Here is a 25,815-nt window from a genome sequence, read left to right on the forward strand (position 1 = left end):
AGGTCAAACCCAGCATCTGAAAACTGCAGCCACTCGCCTCAAGAGGGCACGTTGCTATGCCCTTTAGGAGACAGGGCAGCCTGACCTGTTGTACATTATAGTACTCAAAAATACTGTGACAACAAAGGCAAGAATGAGGGTTGCCAGATGTGGTTTCAAAAGAAGATTGCTGCCTCCTGACTTGTCAGAGCTAGTGAGAAGTGCCAAGAGTCCGTGCCGCAGCCTGACAGCCCATGCACAGTAACAGGCCCAGGAACCAGGCCTGTCAGTGACAGGTATCTATCATTCTACATGGTAGGACTTGCCAATTACTGCATCTCCATCTCATCTGGGTTCAGCGGCAATAGGGAGCTGTGGCTCTGAGATAGCTTTACAGCATTCAAAGCAACAGTGAAAGAAATACTTTAAAAAGCTATCTAGTTTTATGGGAAGGGAGCACAGTTCAGGGGTGGAGCACATGCTCTGCTTGCATATAGTCACCAGTTCAGTCCTCAGCCTCTCCAGTCAAAAGGCAGCAGGGCAGCTGAGAAGCCTCTATGTCCCAAGATCTGGCAGAACTGCTGCCAGAGGAGACAATACTGGGTTGGATGGCCCAATGGTCTGACTCCGTAATAACAGTTTCATGTATATCTGGATATCCCTCTCTTGTGGAAAACATTTTCTTCTCCAAAAGCAAGTAGAAGCCTGCAGGATGGGTCATCACAAATTCCCATTTCAAACTGGGCCAATACAATCATGACTTTCCACAAACGCATCTGGAGAGATTTAAACTTGGGCCTCCAGTTATCCATCTGATTACACGAAAAAGGCAGTGGTTTGTTGCTCAGGTCCCCCAGTGCCAAGCCTCCTACTCCCAACCATAATTCTTTCACAGTGTGGTTTAAGTTCAGAACCACAGAAATGTGACCCTTGGGAGTAAGAACTAGCCAAGTGAAAGATTGTTCATGCACTCAACTTTGGGAAAAGCTAGCTGCACTCATGTTTAAAATTTGGACTTCTCTCTCTCTTTCTTTGGGGCAAAGGTCTACTGTGTTTGCGTTAAGAGGGCAACATTTGTATTTTACCTTCACTGTCTGAACTGGAAAGCCTGCGCTTATGAATTCTTCTCAGCTCTTTCCCGTATCGGAAGCTTTTCTGAGAGCCCTCGCTTTCAGAATCTTCCTTATAGTTGACTTGTCTCTTCTGATTCCGCCGAGATCTTCTCCGCCTGGTTTCCAGGTAATCTTCATCGCTGTAATCTGAAGAAGCGTCACTTTCTGTGCAAGAAAGGAGGTGGGGTGAGTGAGTGAGAACGGAAGAGAAGCAACCATGTAAGTTTAGTCTATGGAGTGGAATACCATCACATTCATAATACGTACATTCAAATAAAAGAGAAGTAAGCACTCCCCAGTAACTGAGGTCAGCAGATGAAGCACTCATGGTGGTTCTGCATGGACCTGCAGTCTGTTTGGGGCCCACTCAGAGTAGAGCCTTCAGTGTATTGGCTCTCTCCCTGTGGAACTCCCCGCCTGTGGATGTCAGGCAGGTGCTGATGTTGTTTTGTTTTCAGCACCTGCTGAAGACATTTTTAATAAGCCTTCTGTGACTGACCAGCCAAGGTCTTATTGGAATAATCTTGATTTTAAATATTTTAACTCTGTATTTTGATTCTTCTTTCTTTTTATTGATCACCACTCAGGAATCTTATTAGACACAGAGACACAACTTAACGACTGAACAACAACAAGTACATCAATCCTGCACATACATACACATATATATAAATGAAGGAAAATCTGTATCAGAAGGAGAAACATTTCAGGACACCTTCAGTCTTCCCAGTTCTTTCCCATCTGAAAATGCATTTTAAGGAAGCATCTGATAGGGACAAGCACCTGGAAACTGGTGGCCGGGGGGGGGGGGGGGGGCTGCTAACCCAACACAGCAGCAGATTTCCAAGGAAATTTAATTCCCACATCCCTCCCCATGGGTAAAATGTTATGACTGGGCCAAAGTCACACTGGCTTGCCGATGGCAACGTCTTCTAATTGCCATGTTGCCGTTTTGGGAGCTCTATTGAGAACCGGGGGATAAAATCCAAAATAAATATAAAATGTTAAGCTATCTGTTTTGTTTTCAGTCGTACGTACCTGACAGGCCACTCTGCTATAACGGGAGATTGCAAGTCTGACACCGAGCAGAGGAGACTGGATGTGCATTTGTCAGGTAGGTTTTAAGGCTATGGCTCCAAGAGTGGAGTTGACGAAACATACGATGGGTTGCAAGATACATCTGGTGTGCTGCAGCACACTGAACTGTCTTGGGTTCAACAGGCCTAAACTAAATGATCCACAAGGTATTTCCAGCCTCTTATAGATGGGAAACATGGCCACCTATATTAAAAAGCACTCAAAAAACAGCAGAGAATTTTAGGACAAGTGCTGACTAGAGAGTTTTCCATTGAATCAGGTGATCTAACCAGCTGGCTTGGAAATCTGAGTGGATTAAAAAAAATCAAAGATTTTTTTTATTAACAAAAACATCTGGATTTTTTAACTTTTAAAATAGAAACTTTATGCTATCTAGGAGCACACCCCCAAACGTTGGCCATTTGTGCACATACCTCCTGCCCTGTAGAATTGTTTCTGTTTTGAGGCAAGAGACAGATTTCCATTTGGCTCTCTTGGTACAGATACAACGATGCTAAGCAAAATAGTTTGCTTGAAAGCTAAGGCTACACTCCTACATAATTTCCAGTGGTTGGATTTCTCAGTAAAGCTGGGTATGTTTGGGCTGTAGCAGGCAGTGGTGGCACAAGAAAGAAATATTTGCAGATACACAGGAGACAAAGTGCATGGTGGGGGGGGGGGTTTTGACTTTCTCAAAGAAAAAACATATAGGGGGCGAGCTACTTATGTGAGGGGGACACTTGCCCCCCTTACTGCCACCTATGGTAGCAGGTGTCCAGGATACTTTAGAAGCAAGGGATAAAATACATTACTTACTGTGTCATTTATAACACTTATCTTTAGAAGTCAGATATATTTCTTTTATTCATTAGATTTATATTCCATCTTTAGATCAAATTATCTTAAAGCTGGTTTACAACATAAAACAATAATACATAAAACAACACCCCCTCCCCACCCCCACCATATACACAGATCACCCAGCAGCTCCTTGTCTCTTTGGCCGATGGATGGGGCCAGTTGTGCTTCCTCCCTTCTGCACAGCCATTCCAAAACAATTGGCAGTTGAAACCGAGGGTCCTTTCTGGCAGAGAGGAGGACAGCAAGCTCTCTGCCGCTGCTCCTTCTCTGGAGGATGGATGGGGCCAGTCTGGTCTTCCTCTGGCCACGATCTTCCTCATGGGAGACAAGGGGCCTCCCACTGGCCCTTGGTCTCCTGGCTGATGAAAGGGGCCAGAGTGGGCTTCTCTTCTGCTCTGCAGCCCCAGGGTAACCGGCAGTTGGGAGGGGGTGAAAGAAGCTCTCTGCAGCTGCTCCTTCTCTGGAGGATGGATAGGGCAGGTTGATCTTCCCCTTGCTGTGATGTTCTTCCTGGGAGGCAGGGGGCGCATTCGGCCCCCATAGTCCTTTCTCTTACATAAATAATGGGTCATATTCAGTGGTAGTCCTACTTAGAGTAGACCCATTTAAATGAATGGGGCAACGTAGACTAACACTGGATATAATTCAACGTGTTTATTTATGATCATCAAACTCAATGTTTTAAAAGATTGTAAGTGTAGGTGTTAACATGTATATCTACACCAAATTCTGGAGTTTTTTTTTTAAAGAGATGCTTACCATAACTGAAATTTAGTTGCACACCAATATGTTTTAACTGTTATAAGTAACCAGTTGGTATGCATGCTTGCTCAGGTAATATATGCATTTTAAAGTGTGAAACTTGATTTAAATCAATCTATCCTCTTAGAAATAGTTACTACAGATGTTAGATCTGTTTTACCGCTGGCAAAAATCTACATATGTTTGTAATTCAACCCTAAATAGTTTTCTAACAATTAAAACCATCAATTGAAGCAATAGCCATCAATATTAAAATATAAAAGATCAGAACAATAAGAAAACAACGAAGATAGTTTTAAAATTACATAAACCCAGGGCTGGGAGAGTGAAAACATACACAACAGCAAATAAAAAGCCTGGGCAAATAAAAAGGTCTTCACCTAATGCCAAAAAGATAACCAAGTCAACGTCATGTATCCCTCTCTAGGAGGGACTTCCCAAGACAGGTTTTCAGCAGAGAAAAAGCCCCATCTCTGGTCACCTCCTGCCTCACCTCAGACGGAGGGAGGGCCTGAAGAAGGGCCTCTCATGAAGATCTAAGTGTCCGGGAAGGTTCCTCCAGGAGCAAGCGGTTCTTGCGGTACACTGGTCCCAACTTAGGTCTTTAGAGGTCAAAAACAGCACTCTGAATTGTGTCTGGAAGTGGACCGGGAGTTCATTAGCTTCAAACCAAGTGAGATATGGCCCGGATGCCCAGTCTGTCAACCTGGCTGCAGCATTTTGAACCAGCTGAGGCTGCTTCTGAACCATTTTCAAAGGCGGCCCCACGTATAATGCATTACAGTAATCCAAACTGTAATCCAAAATGGATCATCAATTGGTGAGATCATCGCTGAAAGAACCGGTCTAGGTCTTATTCTGGCAGGGCAACAGCTGGGGGTCCTAGGCCAAATCCAGCCCAGGTGAGTTCTGCCTGGCTCTGCAACTGCCAAGCAGGTGGTGTCGGTCCTCCGGGAAAACTGGCTGCTGTCCAGGGGGTCTACTTCGAAACACTCAGTCCTTTGGCCCAGCTGTCAAGCTACAAACCGTGAAAGAGTCCAACTTACCAGAGTCGCCGCTTACATTATCCTCAGAGTCCTCCTCTTCGTCATCTTCCGAGTATCTCTTCTTGACTGTTTTTCTCTGCAGCCGCCGGCTCTGTCTCATTGGCCGAGAATGATGCTGCCTGGGCCTACGCCTGGAAAACTCTGTATCGCTGTCATTTGATGGCTGCTCCTCTTCGCTTTCATCCAGGTTGTCGTCCGATACAACAAATTCATCCTGAGATCTGCGAGGACAAAGATTAGTGGGAAAGGCCTTTGAAGTGAGAGAAATGAGATTAAGAATAAACCTAGCTTGACTTGAGACTTGCATTTTAAATTGAGAAACTGCTGATTTAAGAAGCAGCATAACTAAGGAAGATTTTTCAGGCTTTCAGTGGCTTTATCAGTTTTAACCCTTTATAGGTTTTCACACATACTCTCTCTCCGCGTTGAAACTATTACAACAGCCTTTCCCAATCTGGCGCCCTCCAGTGTTGGACTACAACTCTCAGCATCCTCCAGCCAGCATGGGGGATGCTGGCTATTCAGTAGCGGGCCCTCAGGGCCAATTCAAACATGCTACTTCTAATGCAGTAAATCCACATGTGAGGGTCCAGAGCCAGTCACACACAACTAGTACAGCTCTCCTGGGAATGCACCACTTCAGAATGCAGGTATGAGATTGCAGATTTGAACCCACAAGCAAAAACAGCTCAATGTACCTGAACTCTATCATGCCAGGGAAAAGGGATAGACTAGAACCCTTCTCTCTAACATACTGGACTTCTAAGGGTAGGGCAGGGCAGGGCAAGCATACAAACAAACGATCCTCCACTTGCAATCTGAAGTGTTACAGGCTGATATTCAGCCTGTACATATCTGACTATCTGTCTTTCTGAATTGCAGCTCTGACTTTCTAACGCCTCTGCGATCCAAAGCTGAGCACTTTTAGTTTCACTGGAAGAGATTAGCACTTGCTTAATTTGAATTGAAAATCAGTGGAAATAAGAGGTGCTCAGCTTGGCATGGATTGCACTCTACATTTGTAGCAGACCTTACCCTTCACTGATCCTGAACTCCTCCTCGCTCTCTTCTTCATCCAGGTTGCTGTCACTGTCCAGGTCATTCAGTCGCCGCCGTTTCTTACGACGAACTGCCACAGCCCTTGCAGGCCGCTTGCTTTCCTTCCTTTCTTCCTCCAGGATGGTGGAAATATCCTTGCCCCGATGCCCCGTGATGTTAGCCATATCTTTCCCTCTTCCACCGCCTACATTCAGGGGGATCAAGACAATGGCAACGGTCAATTTGCTCCCTTTCTGCCACCTCCAACCTCCCCTCCGTAAAAGGTAGCCAAGGTCATGGCTAAACATTCCTGTGTCTGCTGATAGAAGGAGTGGGTCATGTCTCTTGCCCCCCAACCCCCCCCCCTTTAAAAGAAGAGCTGGAAGCAGATTAGGATAGGAGAATGATACCCAGGTCCTTTATTTATTTTTTCTTTAACTTGCCCTCCCTCCAAGGAGCTCAGGAACATAGTTCACCACCACCTTTAGCGTCAACAACCCTGTGAGGGAAGTTGGGCTGAATGATAGTGACTGGCACAAAGGCTGAATGGGGCTCTGAACGCAACCAGCTGAGGAGTCTGACAAGAAAGGGAAAGCCAAATTCCACTATGCCTATACACTGTACAAGCAAACAAAACAAATTCTGTGTTCTGCGGCACTTGCATGAAATGGGGGAATATTCAAGCCCTCAGCATCAATGAAATGCATGCTGTACCAAAATTTAGGATGTCCTCAGGTCATCCATAGGTTTTCCTAATGCTGTTCAAAAACAACCCACTAAGACACACCTCCTCCATCAGCCTCCTTGATGTCATCCTCTATTGCTTCATCAATGGCTTCGTCAAACTCATCAAACCTAGGAAAACAAAATTTACTAATTTCAGTGCACACCTCAACTACGTTTCAAGGAATAAGCCAGCAAACATATAGTGACTGAACAGTTAAAAAGGATCAGTGGCTTGTACTAAAATACTAACCACCATTTTGCAAACAGGCAAACTAAAATTAATCCTTTGGCTTTCATGTACGCTTCCCACTATTTCTAATTTCTGAAAAGAAAAAAAAACTGAGCAAATGTACAGGGAATGAAATTTCATTCACACTGTTTAGCATTAATTTATGAGCTTTCTTCATGCCAAGGAAATAACTTGGGACGAAATTCCCACAATGCAGTAAATCAACTGATGTTGGTAGGGGAAGTGGGGCGAGAATTAATTGGTAACTCACTCTCCTGGAGTGACTGCCCAGGGAGGAGACAGATAAAATCCAAATTCATGTTCTCAGACTTCCTTTATTTCACACCACCTCACAGATGTTTTAAAAAAGGGACTGAAGTGCTATGTTGAGGGCCCTACAGCTTTCCTTCTTAATATTCCAATCAGGCCCCAAATAATTTCTGAGCACTTCATAAAAGTACACACAATTGGGACAGGGCTTTCTGACTTCTTTATATATGTTTAAGAATTTAAAAAAAAAAAACAGTTGTGAGCTACCTTTTCCTCTCAACTTTGCAGGCCACCTCTCATACGTCTTTATGCTAAAATATTTGAAACGGGCAATATTAATTTCCAGTTACACCCACATGTTATTTTCTCCCTCTTATCCCATCCAAAAGTAAAACCAGCTGTTCTAGCTATTTGGATTCTTCCGCAGCAGTCTGAATTTTACATGACACTGCAAAATGGGGGGGGGGGGAGGGATTATAATGTAGTTAAAACTTGTTTTATTCATAGATGAGGCAAGAAGAGGTTAATTGTCTTGCAGGTTTCATAGTTCAAGCATCACTTAAAAATAGCTGAAACAATCAGGAGAAATGCACAAAGGCAGAAGCAGCCAAAGGTGGTGCATTTCACACTCTTGCTGTTGAGCATATTACATTTCAAGTGCGATTTTTACTAACAAATGATGACCCTTTCAAACTGCTATGTTGGCAGAATGGTTTAATCCCCGCTGGTGTTTCTGCTGGGTGATCAGTTTGCCTCATCTGTCAGGGACATAACACCTGTCCATAAAACCCAGCATACAGCCTGCTTCTTCTTACTAACCACAGACAAGTTCCCCACATAAGGAGGGACTTCCACCTCACTACAGTATCTGGAGGTAATTAAGATTATATCAAGCACCACAGAAACAGCTTGGGCTTGCTTTCACACAGATTTTCAGCTGTATAGGAAGGGCCACTGGCATACACCACCATTATAAAGCTGTCTTGCTTGCTTGCACTGAAAATGCTTTTTTTTTTTTTTAATGCAGGAAAATTCAGAGGCAAGCCACATTACATAAAAATGCATGAAAGAAAACTCCACTTTGCCAGTGGCTGCTTTCCAAAACTGCTCCCACAAGCAGCTTCCACTGTGCCTCTGCCCCCCAGGTTGCGGATGCTGCGGTTGATGAGGGTAAGCACCATGGCTCCTCTGCTCAAAATCACAGCCTACTGAGGCTGTTTTTCATTTTGAAAAAATTAAATAAGAAAACCAAGGAGCTTTGTTGCATGCATTTGCATGTGGTATGAGTTGTCCCCTCAAGACACTTAAACATGCCAACCCTATATAAGAAAGATTAGACGTCCACTTGTTGCATGGTGATAAATCCCATGCAGCGTTCTGCAACAGCACACAGCCTTGTAGAGAGCACGAAGCTGGAAGGTTCTCCAGGGTAGGAGAGGGCTTCCACGCACCTTTGCAGAAACATAGCGGGAACATCAAAATGATACTGCAACTACACCCAAAACTGGCACAGGCAAAAGTCACGCATGTGCCTTCATGCCACTGGGGAATATCTGTGGCAGCAGAGGGGGGGGGGGGTTTGAACCTCAGGGCCACGGGCCCTCTGGGATTCCCGGATGGCCATGCTCCTTTCCCCCGACCGCCAATCATTTGGTGGTTTCCCAGCTTTTCATGGTTCTTCCCTCCCATTCTAAAACATTTAAATGCCTCTCCTAAAGCTAAGCTACTGGCAGTAAAAGCTTTAAGCTAAAAGAGGCTGGTATATTTTTTGCTTTTTGGCCCCGCTGCTTTTTCCTTTGGCCCACCCGCCACTGGGATGTGGCTCTCGAGAGCTTCCCCGAAATGGAGTTTGGCCCTCAGGCTGGAAGGCATTCGACACCCCTGCAGGAGAGAGGGAGGCAGACAGGTGCTAGCACTCTGCCCACCGCAGCAAGTCTGGGCCTGATCTTCCCCACACCCCCAGTGCTCGCTTTGGGAGTGGAGGCACGATGCATGGAACATTCTGCTGGTGGTGGAAAGTATTGGACTTGAATGAAGTGTTCTCTTTTCTCTGAGCCCAATTCTATCCCCCCAGCCTCCTTCCACTGCTGAAGCAAACATGGATGTGGGCAGGGCAGGAGACGAGCTTGGCTCAGACTGCACACTCTTCTAAGGCCAAGTCCGACTGCCCAATGCTCTGAGGATGAAGAAGGCTGAACTGAAGTCAGCCCCCTCCATGGCTAAGAAAACCCCTGCCTTCCACCCTCAATGTTTTTGGGCTCCCCATTTATACATCCTCAACAGGAGACACAGCATCTTTTATGTCCATTCAGAAGACCTGAAGAAGTCACTTACCTATAGCTGATGCACTTCCGTTGCCTAGTTGACCTCCTTTCAAGCAGCTTTGCCTTTGATTTTTTGGAATCTTTCTTCTTTTCATCCACACCTTCAGGTATTTCAGGCTCCTGTTTAAAGACAGGCAATCATTAGGCATAATGAAGCTATAGAATCATAGAACAGAATCATAGAAACACAGAATAGTAGGGTTAGAAAGAGCCTATAAGACCATCGAGTCCAACCCCCTGCTCAATGCAGGAATCTAAGTCAAAGCATCCCCGACAGATGGCTGTCCAGCTTCATCTAGGATGCCTCCAGTGTGGGAGAGCCCACCACCTCCCTAGGTCATTGGTTCCATTGTCATATTGCTCTAACAGTCAGGATGTTTTTCCTGATGTTCAGCCGGAATCTGGCTTCTTGTCACTTCAGCCCATTATTCCATGTCCTGCACTCTGGGATGATCGAGAAGAAATCCTGGCCTTCCTCTCTGTGATAACCTTTCAAGTACTTGAAGAGCGCTATTGTATCTCCCCTCAGTCTTCTCTTCTCCAGGCTAAACATGCCCAGTTCTCTCAGTCTCTCCTCATAGGGCTTTGTTTCAAGTCCCCTGATCATCTTCGTTGCCTTCCTCTGAACCCTCTCTCACTTGTCTGCATCCTGCTTAAAGTGTGGTGCGCAGAACTGGGCACAGTACTCCAGATGAGGCCTAACCAGTGCTGACTAGAGGGGAACTAGTACTTCACCTTCTGCACTTAGAATGTACAAGCTCGGCCACAATCCCCCATTTTCATCAGAGTCTGTTCCGCAGAGAAATGCACAACTCCGTACCCCCACCCCACCTGGTGTCTTAAACCAGGTACTCTTCACAAGTCTTGCAAATGACCAGCTTGTCTAATATAAGGTTGTATCCAATGTCAGTCTAACTAACTTAAGTCCCATTCATTTCAATGGGTCTACCCTAAGTAGGACTAACACTGCATACAACCCAGTCAGTGTCAAGATGGAGATTCTGACAACAATGGCAAATTTATAACAGCTGCAAAAACACACTCATAAATGTACATGTGCATAAGCCATAGGCATAGGGAAAGGGGAAGAAAGAGAGACACAGATGACATTGGATTTCTAGTAGTGAGGGAACCATGGTTTAGTGCCCTGCATAGTTCCTTGCCCCTCCACATCTGCAGCAGAATTTATCAGGCAAAATGAGCAGATGCATGCTTGACTTGCCCAATTTATGCATATTGCAAATTCCATTTTTTTAAGTAAAGAATTTTGACTGTTTTCAGCACAAAGTACGTCCAAGCCCTGGCTCTATACCGGAAAGCAAAATAAAAGTAAGAAATATGTCAATGGATCCATTTCACTTACTCGTGGAGGAATGATATTCTCAATGCTAATACCCACATACACGAGGCGTTCCTTCCTTGGGGGGAAAAAAGAGATACAGAAAGGTAACACTTCTTCACAACATCTGCTGACTCCGTTGTAGCCGCTTCTCCCCATTTCCCCTACACTGTTGTGCCTGCTGACTTTAAACACGGTTATGTCAGTCTTTTTAAACAGCTGCCCCCCATGGCTAGTTCTTGCAAGCATGGTACTAAGTGCATTTGCAGATTGGTTTGGCACTAACTCTGATTAGCAAAAACACCAGTGCAAAAGACATGCCAATCACGGTTAGTTCCAAAATGCAAGAGAATCGGGAAGGAACATGTGAGCTCAAGGGGGAAGACTCACAAGCCAATGGAGCATTCCCGATCTCCTAACCATTGTTAGCTACTTGGGCAGTGTTATATCTGTATGTGACCTGACGGACATGTTGGTGCATGGGCTACTTACTACACAATGTATGGCTAGTAATGTCTATGGAATCATTTGCATGCTGAGTTGATGTATTTTTCCCACAGTCTCCTTAAACTTATTTATGGAAAACATTTATATGTTGCCTTTCCAATAAAAATTCAAGGTGGCTAACAAGAGAAGTAATATAAAACACAGTAAAATATGACATTTTAAATCATACATTTTAAAAGTAGAGGCTTTGTTGGAAAATGACTGATTTGTCATCTTTACGTCTAAGGTACTGTTTGTTACCTACCCTTGGGTCAAGGTGGAAAAACAATGTAATAATAAAACATATATCCATGATATCTGGTAATATGTAGATGGCTCAGGTGAACACCTGAACCAATTTCAGCGCAAACCTTGACGGATACGGAATTAAAGACTGGACTGGAGCTGTTCAAATACCAACGCTTAGCCATAAAGTTACAGGAGTACAAAAACTTAGGCCACCAATACTTTTAGCCATTCAGGTAAAATTAACTTCTCAGTGACAAGAAGGTCCCTGACCTCCAAAGGAAGCAAAAGGAGACATGCTGAGCCAATGCAACTCTGAAAAGGATGTCACTGGTACAGCAGTCGGCACAGTACGATACTGCCCTTCAGACTCCGGCTTCAAAGATTTCATGAGCATAAAAGAACTCTGGGTGTGCTGTGATCAAGTGCCACTCCTAGGCCCTTCTTGCCCCCTGCAGAACAGACATCATAGCTGGCTTTAAGAAAAGCCACACAACGGCATGGGCCTTAGGACAACTCTTTATCAGCCGTATGCAAACTTACTAGATTCTTACAACATCACCAGAATCTTAGGCATATGCAAGAGAGGAAGGCCTGGAATGGTCGGCATTCCTGCCGCTGTGCATGTCCTAGTATTGCATAATAGCCAATCCAAATGCCTGCACACTGATTCATGTATTGACTGACGGCACACAATCCGTAGAACGCAAACATCTGTCAAATATTAGAAATTATTCTCCTTTCTGAAGTTACATCTTCCGCACCCCACAACCTACAAACCTCAATGGAGAGTCAGTTTCTGCAACTCCTGCAGAAGACTTTACCCCACATGCTGTGGCCCCGACACTCTCCCCTCTCATTGCCACTGCAGTCCTCTGCCCTGCCCTGCCCTGCCCTGCCCTGCCCCGACTCTTCCCTCTGTCCCTGGCCTCTGTTTTAAGGCAGTGATGACCAACTCCTATATCCTTGGGGGCCTCTATATTCTCCAGACACTTGTCTGGGGCTGGAACAACCCAACTCCCTGGAGCCAGGCTCTGTGATGTTACTGGCTTTAGCCAGCAGTAAAGGCTTCACAGGGCCACAGCACATGCGCTGGGATAGCAAGAGGCCATTAGCTGGGCTGAGGAAATAATGCGCTTCAAGAAGCAGGCTGGCAGTGAAACACAGAGGTAAGTTTCACAACTCTGCTATGGAGATAGCTAGCGGAATGAGGCTGCACCCAGAGAAACCTGCAGCAAATGGAGGGGACTAGGGAGAGACAGCGATTTTTGCCAATTGCTCCTTCCCCCAGGAGCCTCCAATGCTATTCGAGGATCTCGTAATCCTTTGGAATAGGTTTTTGGGGGGATACAATGGGGGCGGGGGGAGGAAATTGGTGGAAATTGCCTACCTCTGCTTTCATGAGCAAGAGCATTCCATGAGCAGAACTCCACTCATGGATCACTGGATCCAATCCATAACTTTTAAGCCACCTTGGCTAAATTTTGAGAGGCCAGCTGAACTGCATCAAGACTGCCCGTTGGCCACCCTGGTTCTAACAGAATACCAAATGTTCTATTCACTTGGCCTTGACTGACACCATGCTGCATCTCCATAATTAACCCTTGCTTTGCCAATATAAGGATTACCTTTTACCTTTGCACTCTGTTTTCTGCCTTCCAAGGATTTTGTGAGATCAAAACAGGGTTGAAGATATGTATATGTTTCACTCCTTATGTTTATAATTCTCAAAGGAAACACAGACTTGCATTCGCTGTTTTTTTCCAAGGGCCTTTTATGTAACATGAGATTTTGATGAATATGGCCTATCAGTAAGCTAATGGAGCGCCTGCTCTGATCTCTTCCTCCTCTCCATTTTGAGACAGAAAAAGTCTGTGTGGCATGAGATACCTGGGAAGAGCTCTAACTAGATCAAATGCTAGCATGGTCTCACTTGACGTGTGTGTGTCCCATGGATTATGGGGGCTGCTAAGCCTTTGGCCAATGAATGAGATGTTTTGATACCTTCGCTCTGCGCGTTCTTTCTTTTTCAAGACAACATCCAGGTCCTGCAGCTGTTCTTCTAACTTCTCACAGAGTAATTTCTATGGGGACAAACCAAAACAAAGCATTAACATTGATATCACAAACAGCTTTTACACAGCCAATTTCTTACAAGACATTCCTCAGTATGATGGCCACTATGGCCAGCAAAGACTTGTCAGTTTCCAGGCATCAAGCAATAAGCAGAAGGAAGGACTTCAAGGCCCAAACCAAGGAAATGCAGCCACTTTAGGAAGCCCATATAAAATGTGGAATTATTGTCATTGTGAAGTACATACACTGCATGGCTGTGTTGAGTTCAAATTTATTCCTAAACTTGCACTTCAAGTACGCAGCCTCCAAGGTATTATTTTCAGAAATTCCACCTATTCTGTGGACGTGGCCAGTCAGACAGTGAAAGTCAGAAGTAAAGGTTTTACAATACAAGGCTGTGAATGTCAGAAGCGTTTTAAGATTTCTTAAGACATGGGGGAATGTTGGGGGGGGGGGTGCAAAGAAAGCCTGTATCAAAGGAGACTGGCTCCACCTGAACTATAATGGAACTTATAAATCAAAAGGTTTTAATTAATGCGCCTCCCACTCCCCCATACACACATCAGGGACATAGGAAGCTGCCTTATACTGAGTCGAACCACTCGTCCATCCAGCTCAGTATTGTCAACACTGACTGTCAGCAGCTCTCCAGGGTTTCAGGCAGGAGTTCTTCCTGCTCTCCCTGAAGATACCTGGGATCGAACCTGGGACCTTCGGCATGCAAAGCAGGAGCTCTGCCACTGAGCTATCCAACAGGGGAGAGAGAGAAAATTCCTCCTGGCCTTAACTCTGGGTAAGCATTATGTCAGCAGAGTTAACCACAGTGAAGGCTAATAATGGTTCCAGCTTAATCAGAACTTGAAACCAGCTTGGACTCCTGGTTTAGCAGGAAACTAAGGCTAGCTGTAGCCATGGTTTCATGCTTCAGGGGGGAAATCTGCAACACAGAACAGAGTGGCAGGGACCACAGGTAAGCAATCAGGAATATTACATCTGCACAGGGCCTATATGATGTGAAAATGACAAATGCCACACAAACAGAGGGACTGTGAATATATAGGTGCTTCTTTGCAAATGCTAGAATCCTCAATGCCCAATTGGTGTCAGAATGTCTGGTACTAGGACAATATATAGTGAGCTTATAATAAACCTAAATATAGCAATATAGTAAAAGCATCATCAGCTCCCATCAGACCAAACTATTTGTATTGATCTTGGGATGAAAAGAAAGAAAGAAATGAGGTAGGTAGAGTGCAGTAATACTAAACAACCCCTAAATGCAAACTAAATGGTAAAATATAAACACTGCACTTCATAAAGCAGCAACATTTCTAGATACCATCAGTGATTGAGCCTTCGAACAGTTAGTCCTAGAACTTAAGAGGAGAGGTGACTTTAATCCTAAGTCGTACTGAAGGCTTAAATATGGCTGAACAATTTGGAAACAGTGACAACAATGTGATCAAATTCAACATGTGGAATAGGAAAATGGCAGAGAAATTCCAAAACCCTAATGACTATTTTAAAAAGGGAATCTCTCACAAGAACAAGGGGGTTTGTTAAAAGGAAGCTGAAAAATGTTATTAGGAAGGTAAACTCATTCAGGAAGCCTGCAAGTTATTTACAAATTAGTATCACAAAGGCTCAAATAAAACATATGCTATGGATTAGATAATAAACACAATCAAGTCCCCAAAAGAGAGTAGCATAGTTAAGTAGTCACAGAGGGTGGAACTGAATTTTTGTGTAGCAGATACCTCTGCTAATGGAAGAGGAGGGGAGGCGATTGTGCCAATTCCCCCTGCACCCTGTGAAAAACTGTTCAACAAGATTTGCGGAATAGTATGAAAGACTGTTCAGGGAAGGAAAAATCTGAGAAAAATCTTCTCCCCATCTCTTCCATTATCGGAGTCATTTGCTGGATCTGTGAGCAGAACGGCAGTGCTGGAATCCAACCAGAGGCTTAAATTCTGGTAAACCAAATGTACATTTTCATCAGGTGATCTTTGCCTCCACCATGCCTCCCACTCTGCAGTTTAGTTATATGGCCATTTTCACCCATCTTAGCTTGTATCCCTGCTTCCCTAGTCCCCTCCCCACCCACAGGAATGCCCCCTTTCTGCCCTCTCTGAGGTCGCCTTTGCGACCTTGTAGAGGCAAGCCAGACATGGTTCTGGCCATGCTGGCTGCAAGGGGGAGGGGGCAGGGAGCTCGGATTCTGGGTCCGAGGTCGGAGCGCTGACTCTGACTTCGGATCCAGGAATCCAAAGTACCCTATGGTCCCCCAGATGCTGTCTAGGGGGCATAGCATTGCTCTCCCTGGCTGCAATCCTATGCAAGCTTACCTGGGAATAAGCCCCATTGAATACAGCAGGACTAACTTTCCAAGTAAACATGCTTAGGCTTGTAGTTAGGCTAGACTGGGTGACCAGCCAGATGGGTGATTAATAAATTTAATTAATTAATTAATCAATTAATTAATAAATTTTATTAATTAATTAATCAATTAATAAGACTCCGGTGCAAAAAGATATCAGGTCACCGCAGGGCATGCTGGAGTGAAAAAGCTACAGATGCTCTCCCTTTGAAAATTTAAAAGCCAGCAATTTCTAACAGGTCACACCATCTGTCCATCTATCCCAGTACTCTGACTGGCAGTGGTTCTCCAAGCTCTCTGGCAGAGAGGTCTTCCACATCACCGGCTACCTGAACCTTTTAACTGGAGATGTCAAGGACTGAACCTGAGACCTTCTGCATGTAACCCTCGAGCTCTACCACTGAGCTATGGCCTCTTCCCTAAATTAAGTTATTCAGTTCTGTCTCAAGGAAACAGAGGCGACAAAAGGATGGTGGTTTAGAAGTGGCAAAAGCAGTAACAAGTCATTCACCTGACAGTTCCAGAAACTCAAAATAGATAATGTCACTAAAATAAGTCTCATCACCTGTGGTCTGGAAGGTAGCCAGCACAACCCTAGCCTTTAAAAAGGGATCAGTGGGTGAATCCAGGAAATCACACTTACAAGCCTAATGTATGGCTTGGGCAACGTAGTGGAAAGTATTACAATTATATCTGCTAAACATATAGGAAGCCTTGCCGAGGAAGACTCAGCATGGCTCCTGAAAAGGGAAGCCTTGCCTCACTAACCTTTCAGGATTCTTTCAGGGTGTCAACCCACATGCAGAAGGGGGCGATCCCTGTGGACATTGTATACTTGGGTTTTCAAAAAGCTTTTGATAAAGTCCCTCATCAAAGGCTCGTAAGGAAATTTAGCAGTCACGTGATAAGAGGATATTTTCTCTTATAGATCAGTAACTGGTTAAAAGAAAGGAAACAGAAGAGAGGAATAAATGGACAATTTTCATAACAGAGGGAAGGTAACAGGGCTCCTTGAGGATCTCAACTAATAGCAGTGGTGTTTAAATGAAAAGAATGGAGTCAACTAACATATTAAAGTAGCTAAGTGTAAAGATGGCCCAACTGCATTTTACTCAGGAGTGCACAATCCCAAATACACCGTGAAGAGATTAAAAAAAACAGCTCTCCCTAAATTGGATGAATAGGCGCCTAAGCGATAGAACGGCAGATGAGATTCAGGGTTAAGTAAATGCAAAGTGATACTCATTTGGACAAAAAAATTAAACAAATCCTACCTTTACATATGCAATAGTGGGATCTCAACTAGCTGAGCCTCTGCCAGCCTCCTCCCAGCCCAGAGTTTGGTGAATTGTTCACAATAGAAGGCTTGGGAGGTGATGAACTCTCCTTTGTTGGAGGATTTAAAGCAGAGGCTGGATGCCCACCTATCAGGGCTGCCACAGCAGTGCATTTCCTGCATTAGCAGGGAGCTGGATTGGACTACCTTCCAGGTACCTTCCAACTCTATTATTCTTATAAGCAATTATAATATTTTAGATGAGTGAAGGTATATCATAGGTTTAAAATATTATGAACTCTGTGGGGGGAGAGAGAATAGAAAAACAGAACTCTGGGTGGTCTAACAATAATGAACAAGAGTTGGTTTTGAGGTGACTGAAGATATTAATTAATGGGGCCAAGTTTTAATGTCCTTGCGCCTCCCATTACTAACAAAAGCAGAATGATGCAATACTGCAAAAACTGCAGAATAAAACATGAAAACAGTTGTGCAGGTCTGCTCAATTTGTATCATTTCTACAGATCACAGCAGGAATCCCCAACCCTTTGGGACCCATGGGCACATTTGGGAATTTGAGAAACTGTTGTGGGCACCAGCAAAAAATGGCTCCCATGGAAGATGTGGCTAGTCACATAACGGCTCTTGTGGGTGCCTGGCTACTCAAAAGACAAGTAACTCACCCAAGAAACTCGAACAGAAGCAGAGGAAGGGTCTGAACTCCAATGCCAATCTATATATTCAACTCCACAGAAGCACAACAAAATACCCATTTAAGGTTGCAATCCTATGCATACTTACATGGAACTCAATGGGATTTGCTTCTGAGTAGGCCTAGACAGGATTGCTCTGCTCAGCCTATACACACACCCTTCCCCAGCCCCAAAGAAAAGGACCACCAGCCCCAAAAGGAAAAGAAAATGTTTTCCCTACCGCGACCTCAGGCTCAGCCACTCCATTCCCCTCCTCCTCCCTCCTCCTCTGCCACCAGCCCCCTGCCCGGGAAAGTGCTCTGGGTGTATGTGTGTTTGAAGAACAAGAGAAAGGGCTGGGAAGAGAGACAAAAAGAACAAGACTAAGGGCTGGGAGGAGGAAGAAATAGCAGGATAAAGGGGTGAGAGGGAGAGAAAGAGCAAGGCTAGAGGCTAGGAGATACAGTGAGGTAAAGGAGTGGAGGGAAAGGAATAGTGAGGCTAGAGGCTGGGAGGAGGGGAAGCAGCAAGGCAAAGGGGTGGAAGGGAGAGAAAGAAGGTGGCTAGGGGCAGGAAGTAAGAGAAACAGCGAGAAAAGCCATTGGAGGGAGAGAAATAGCAAGGCTAGTGGCTGGGAGTGGGGAGAGAGCAAGCAAAGGGGAAAGGTCTGGCTGAGCTGGAGAAAATTGGGCAGGGCCAGAAAGCAACCCTTTCCTTCTCTTTCTGCCCACAGGACAGCTGATCAGTGGTAGGCTCAGGAACAGAAAGAAGAATCTAGCACACTAATGTTTGTCAAAGTTTTTTTAATTAAAAAAAAGGTTTCATCTTTTCTTTGTGCAGAATTTGGACTGCCTGGATACAGAAATTCATTTTTAAGCACAGAGTACACCTGAATATACCTCTGATTATCAGGTGCTGGGAAGAAGCAATGGGTGGTTTGTTTCAGCACTGCAATCCTTATGTTTATAAGTTATTTTGTTCCTTTATATTAAGTCGTAGAAAACAAAATATATGTACCTAAAAACTTATCTTTTATGATGCAATCCATTTGTGAATTAAATGCAGCGCTTCTAGAACGATGCAATAGCCTTGTTCCACACCCACACAAATTACTGTATTTTACCGATCTTGTTATAACAGGTATTAAGGTCAATGCGCAAAATAATGAATATTCCCAAAGTAAGAGAGGAGAAATCAAGGGAGGACTCCTTTCCATTACCAGACCATCACTCAGGGTTTGAACGTGGAGGAGGAAAATATGTAAAGGAAAATAAGTAAAGACAAAGCCTACATGTTGGCAAGGTGGGCAGAACCACTCTCCATCAGGAATGATCATCAGCGGGGGTCGAAGACATGCCGTGTGGTAGCCACTGTCACAGGAGTCACACAAGAGAATCTGTGGAAATTAACCAAAATGTCAGTGTGCCTTCGCACCCCCAGCTGTGAAACATATTGAGATGTATCTTGCTTCCATAAGTTTGCCTCCAAAATTCTGAAATTATAGTGATCAATGGCAGACACCTAAACAGGCAAAGTTTTGCTTTCGCTGCAAAACAAAGGGTGGGCATGATTCAGCCTAAGCCCTTTTAAATTACATTAACTCAATGGAAGAGCGAGGGACATCACTGGGACTTGAAAGGGCAGCTGATTGGAGATAAAGAGTTTTTCCCTGCTTAGTGCTGAAAAGGCATCCTTTCTCAGCACTCAGCAGGACAAAAAATTCTTATCTCTGATCAGCCGCTTTCCCCTGCTAGGGAGAGGGGCAGGGCCTGGGGACAAAGCTGTCAAGTGGTTCAGTCCTGCTTACTTCTGAGACTTGTCTTGCTTACTTCTGAGTAGACAAGTAGAGGCTTGGTATTTGAGATGCTATTTGAAAGTGATGCTGAGTGATTCATTCCTATTTATTTCTGAGTAGACATGCAGACTTGTCTTGCTTACTCATGAGTAAACACAGTGCCTCTGAAACCACTCCCAGTTTGGAATTTGGCCCTGGGAGTGAAAAAGGTTCCCCACGCCTAGCTTAAACTATCTTGCAGGACTGCTGAGAGGATGAAAGGGGAGAACTCTGTATGCTGGCCTGAGCTCCTTGAAATGGCAAGATTTAAAAAAATCACAAATACATATGTAATAGCTTAGAACCCATTCCCTGGTTTGAGCTTCCAAATGTACAACAAGCAAACCATAATTTAGAACGGCTTGTCTGCTTTAATTTTCCATCCTCTCAGCAGTCAGCTTCATTAAGTTCACCCTGCCTTCAAGGTGGAGCAGCCTGTAGAAATAGATTGATGGCCATTTCTACAGTTCACTTACTCAGGCTTCAAGCCAAACCATGGTTTGAACACCCACTTCAAACCATGGTTCCTGATCCTGGTATACCGGCTGATCACAAATAATAGTCAATTCAGACATCATGCCAAATCGTGGTTAAGCTTCCTTTAGCCTCAGTCTGGAATGATGTCTGAACTGAGTAGCATCTCTGTAAAGAACATAAGATTAGTGAGACTAGAAAAACCTTTCTCAAAGACAAGAACCTACTAGCTCTGGGTGATTGGGGAGCCCACACTTCTTGCACGGCTCGTCATCATCAGCAGGTGTAGGTTCTTCTTCCTCCTCCTCCTCCTGCTCCTCTTCCTCCTCCGAGCCTTCTTCACTCTCCGAACCCTCACTCTCATCATTGCTTGAGTATCTCCACCTGCCACGAGTTCGAGTACCAGCCCATCGAACTTTACTTCGCTGTGAAGCCTAGAAATCCAGTGATAAGGAAAGCCTCACTGTCTTAATACTTGGGAATAGTTTACATACATCTATAGCATGAGTGAGTGTTTCAGATAAATTATTTCTGTGTTGCATGATGCATTCCTCCAATTTACATTTGACTGAAAAAGCAAACAACCATATACAACGTCTTTTACGCATGACAATGTTTGTATTCGGGCATATGCTAAACCATGGTTTAGTGTTACTAGAATGAGCTGGAGCAAGTGTGGGCTTGCACACTCCCCCGCCCCCTTCCAGCACAGCCAAAAGGAGGAACCTGGAAGTTTCTGCTTCCATTTTAGATTACCCACAGAGTTTAGTGCCTCGTCCAAACCCTAAACTGTGGCTAAACTTAGCTATAATTTGTTGAAACACGTCGGATTCATAAGGCATAGTTTAGGGAGCTGGCTTGTTTCAACAAACCATAATTAAGATTAAACAGTTTTTCTGGGTTTAGACACTAGGGCAAGCTGTGGTCAATCTAAAATGGAAGTGGAGGCTTCCAGTCTCCTCTGTGTGACTGTGCCGGAGGGGGAGGGAGGCGTATGCAGTAATCCAAACACTGGCATCCGAGGAGGAAGAGGACATGTTCTGTGCTCCCAGTTGAAATGTTCTATCTTCTTCAGCCTAGCATGCAAACGAGGGAAGACCTTCCATGAATCAGGCTGAACCAGCTGAGCAGACCAAACTGGGAACCTGAGATGGTACACTGTGAAGGCAGGAGAAAGATTAGCTCTGGGGAGGAAGTGGGAGGCACCTCTTAGTTCACGCTGCTGGCCGAGTCTTTTTTTCTGGGAAACCTGCCACCTAGTGGATACAGAGGGGATCACCTTGTATTGGACCACAGGATGGTGACTGATAAGGACAGGATCTCTGTGAATCATTGCTAAAACCGCACAGTCTGAGCTCCCTTCTTCTCAAATCAAATGGGGATGATAGGGCAAGTGAGGGTGCAGTAATCTTGAATCCAATGGGGACAAGTGAGGGTCCTGTCTCCTGCCTGGAACCTCCTGCCTCCTCCAGGTGTCCCGCATCCAAGGTGAACCACGGGCTCATGTTGAATGTCGCTTTCTTGGCCATGAAATTTGGCCTTGCAGCAAACTAGCAGCTAAGCCTATTATTTCTGACTTCCTCAAGCAGGAATGCAGCTTCCAAAGATTTTCTTTCCATCCCTGCTGGCTTGTATTCATCCGGCAAGTTCCAATTCCATTAAAAAAAAAAAATCTGAACTCTTGGCTGCAGAAAGACATCTGAATGACTGATAGCAAACATTTCCTATAGAGTTTCCAGAATCACACATGTCACTGTCAGCTACTCCAAACCTTGTGCAAGGGCAGAAGTTTCCTGTGCAAACAGTCACGTACCCAAAGGCAAACTACATAACCAATCTAGAAAACTCCAAATTTCACTGATGGGAAAGGGTGGAATAAACAGGTGTTTAGTGAGTGACTCTTCTATAGCTTTCAGGAGACATTAAACCAGACTACCATCAACCAGCCTAATATCAGTTCATGAAATTCCATGCTACTTTGATTTTGCTTGAATGCCATTACTCAACTCCAACTCCTCCTCCCCTCAGTCTCATGGAACCACTTTTTATTATATGTCGCAGCAAGCAAGGGCAAAAACCCTGACCATAGTCAGAACGATCAGGAGGGCATTTAAAAACAACCTGCTCCACACTGGAGGCCCTTATTGCCCCCAGGGCAACTTCACTGTGAATGACAATGGGACCAGAAGCCCCAGGTGTTAGACAAACACGATGTGTAAACATCAGAGCTGTCACCTGGTTAAAGAAATCTTAATTAATCCATTGATCGATTAAATTTGTATCTAAAGAGAAAACACATATATGCATCTTTTTTAGATGATGCATGTGTGTGTTGCAACAAGCATCATGTTAGAAGAAGCATCCCCTGTTGTTTCAGAATTCTTTCCTCTCTTAAAAGGGTGATTGCCACATTTAATAAGTATTTGCATTAAAAAATACATTTTTAATGTATTTTCATCACCCATCAAACCATCTAATTTCAGGCTGGGCAGGCTCCAGGATCTACTTTTTATTAGAACCCCGAGATCCACCAACTGGAATCTGGTACAAAAGATAGACATTTACAATTAAAGGATTCTGAGCATAGGAATTTGTTTTGAGTACCAGACCTGAAAAGAGCTCATAGTACTTCCACAGAAAAATCTTCTACTGGTTATCCAAAGCTGCTGGGTATTTTATTTATTTATTTATTTATTGCATTTATACCCCGCCTTTCTCCCTCTCGCAAGGAACTCAAGGCGGCTTACATTATCCTCCTCCTCACCGTTGTATCCTCACAACAACAACCCTGTGAGGTGGGTTGGGCTGAGAGTCTGTGACTGGCCCGAAGTCACCCAGTGAGCGTCCATGGCCAAGTGGGGACTAGAACCCGGATCTCCCGGCTCCCAGTCCGTCACTCTCACCACTACACTACACTGGCTCTCTTGTAGTAACCCTTGCTGAGCTACTGCAAACAATCCAAATGTACCTTTTACTCAGCCCTGGTCTAAATGCTGCAACCCTACATCATGTATGCCCTTTAACCTTTCTTCCAGCTGCCAATGGTTTCTACTATACCACCAGCATAACTTAAAGGGTTCTCTACTGTTTACTTTAAAGAAGCTATTAAGAGTATCTAGTAACTTTGTGGATAAGCACACGAAGCACTTCCTTTGGGTGGTCACCACTACTCAAGAGGTGGACATTTCAGTGCCTTGCATGGTTCTCTAGGAACACAGGAAGCTGCCTTATATGGAGTCTGACCATCAGTCTATCTAGCCCAGTATTGTCAGTATTGACTGGCAGTGGCTCTCCAGGGTTTCAGGGAGGTTTTTTCCTGTCCTACCTGGAGATGCCAAGGTTTGTTCCTGGGAACTCTGCAAGAAAAGCACGTGATCTACCACTGAGCTATGCCCCTCCCACCCTCTCTACTCCTCTGTTGTCCCCACTCTTCCATATGCCTTCTATGCTACGTTTCATTACCCATACCTCTCCTACTTTGAGACATAACATTCTGTGCTGAGAAGTTCAACATCTTGTAAAATTTTAAATATTGGGTGTAGAGTAAGGTTTGCAAATTGAACCATGTTTGAAAAGCTGCCCCAATTTGTAGAGATTGGTATAACTGATGGGGGGGGGCAGGTAGAAATTGAGCATCTTAACACAGTTTGGGGTTTCTAAAAACATTAGCAGCCACCCAAATTTGGTACACTCAAGGCAACTTTCAGCAGAATCTTTACCTTGCTGGCTTTAGAATTCATCTCCTTCTCTTGCTTTTTTGAGTCTTCTTTCTTGTCCTGCTTTTGCACTGGGGCTGGTTTCTCTTCCTCTTCCTCACTCCGCTTTTTCTCAGGCTTCTGATCCCGGGTCTCCACTATCTTGGGAGTAGGTTTAGATATCCTGGGAGACCGCCTTAAAATACGGCCAACACTAACAACCTCCTCCTCCTTTTCAGCCGCTACATTCTGAGTCTTTGGAGGAGGATCCGTTTTCTTTCTACTCGAGATTCTGATTGTGAGCTTGATTCCATCTTTCTGCCTCTCAGAGGTTATTTCCCTGTTCTCTGTTAGAGAACTTTCTTCTTCAGAAATCAGCTTATATTTACACTTGCTTTTCACAGACTCTTTTTTAGTGTCTGAAGATTCCTCAATAGAACTTTGGGCTTTGCCTAATTTGGGTGCCTCTCTCTCTTCAGCTTCAGAGTCCTTCTGTGGTTTAGAATTCTGCTCCTCACGCACTTTGCTTTTATCAGGGAGTGTGCTTTTAGAGTCAGCACCCTCTTTTTCAGTCACAGATTTCTCAGAGGGAAGGGCTGGAGCATCTGCTCTTGCTAAATCTGATTTCTCCTCTGGCTGACTTTTATTTTTCAAACCCGCTTCATCTGATGGAGTAACCAGCTCCTTTGGAGAAGTGGACTTAAAGGATTTATCTAGATACTCCTTCGGAGATGGCAGGCAGCCTTTTGCTTTAACAGATTCTTCGGGTTTCTTTAGACAATCACCTATTTTTGAAGGTGCCTCTACAATAGCCTCTGAACTGTTACTCTCAAGCAAGTTTTCCTTTCCTTTAGGAATGGTTTCCTCCTTTAAAGGCACTTTCTGATGAGAAACCTCAGCTATCACACCGGCTACCTCTTTCCCTGTATGCAAAATATTTCTCTCAACATCACTTGTTCTTACTATTGTGGTGACAGTCTCTAGTATTTTCTCCCCACTCATGCCATTTTTCTCCTTAGGCAAGCTGGAGGTGTCTTCCCTTGTGCTGGGGGAATGTTCTAACTTGTTATTTGGCATGATTTTCTCACTACTAACCTCCCCATTTACAAGGAATTTCCCATCAGTAATTGTAGGAACTCTCTTAAACATCTCCTCCTCTTGTTTCCCTTCCTCCTTCAAAACATCCTTTGTTGGCGTAATACATTTTCGCAAGGGTCCTTTTAACGGACTGTCATAATCGTCAGTCAGCTTAATCTCTCGCTTTTTCAGTGGAATCTTTGCCTGCTGGTCATTTTTAAGTTTCTCACTTTCTTCTGCAGTTCTCTCCACAGCTTCCTGGGGAGTTTTGACACTGACACAGAACTCTATCCTCTCAGGCTCGTGAACAGTTTTCTCTGTGTTGCTATTTACATCTTTCAAGTCTTTTGGCTCTAGCTTATTCTCCTTCACTTCTGCTTTAACAGGCTTAACATTTTCTTTAAAAGAGTCATTTTCTTCTTTGGTATGTGTTTCCCCATTGTTTTCCAAAGGTTTCTCTAGCTTTACAATAACAGGCAGCTTTATGATTTCTCTCTCTTCCACTTTTTCCAATTTTATCTTGTTTTCCTCTTCTGGAATTGCAGGAAGAGGAAGATTTTCCGATTGCTTTGGCTGCTCCTCTTTTATCTCCTCCTTCTCTTCCTTCACCTTTAATTCACTTTCTGTTTTTTAAAAAAGCAAAGTTACGACAATCATAAGCCAAAAGCACTTTCCTTGTTTTCTCAGTACCACACAATTTTTTGAAGTAACCAGCAGCAGTCATATAAATGCTAAATATTAGCATTTGTTGTAACCAGCATTAGTCATATAAATGCTAAATATTAGCTAGACTATGAACAAAAATGGTTCCAATTATGC

The 25,815-nt window shown here is 44.3% G+C and overlaps 1 protein-coding gene across 1 annotated transcript in view; it reads right to left on the reverse strand.

Annotated features, from left to right (window-relative positions):
* The window catches only part of RSF1 (remodeling and spacing factor 1), a 71,737-nt gene that overhangs the window by 8,202 nt on the left and 37,720 nt on the right, over nucleotides 1-25,815 (reverse strand). Inside the window, exons 6-15 of the mRNA XM_084842480.1 lie at nucleotides 23,944-25,619; nucleotides 20,452-20,658; nucleotides 19,208-19,312; nucleotides 13,500-13,579; nucleotides 10,788-10,842; nucleotides 9,435-9,544; nucleotides 6,663-6,730; nucleotides 5,873-6,080; nucleotides 4,838-5,058; nucleotides 1,065-1,256 (exon numbers count right to left, since the gene is read on the reverse strand). Of these exons, the coding sequence (XP_084698606.1) occupies nucleotides 1,065-1,256; nucleotides 4,838-5,058; nucleotides 5,873-6,080; nucleotides 6,663-6,730; nucleotides 9,435-9,544; nucleotides 10,788-10,842; nucleotides 13,500-13,579; nucleotides 19,208-19,312; nucleotides 20,452-20,658; nucleotides 23,944-25,619 (2,922 nt within the window). The remainder of the gene's footprint in view (nucleotides 1-1,064; nucleotides 1,257-4,837; nucleotides 5,059-5,872; nucleotides 6,081-6,662; nucleotides 6,731-9,434; nucleotides 9,545-10,787; nucleotides 10,843-13,499; nucleotides 13,580-19,207; nucleotides 19,313-20,451; nucleotides 20,659-23,943; nucleotides 25,620-25,815) is intronic.

Source organism: Heloderma suspectum, chromosome 3 (assembly GCF_057233095.1).
Source record: "Heloderma suspectum isolate Gila_16-S chromosome 3, 16-S_ref, whole genome shotgun sequence".
NCBI lineage: Eukaryota > Metazoa > Chordata > Lepidosauria > Squamata > Helodermatidae > Heloderma > Heloderma suspectum.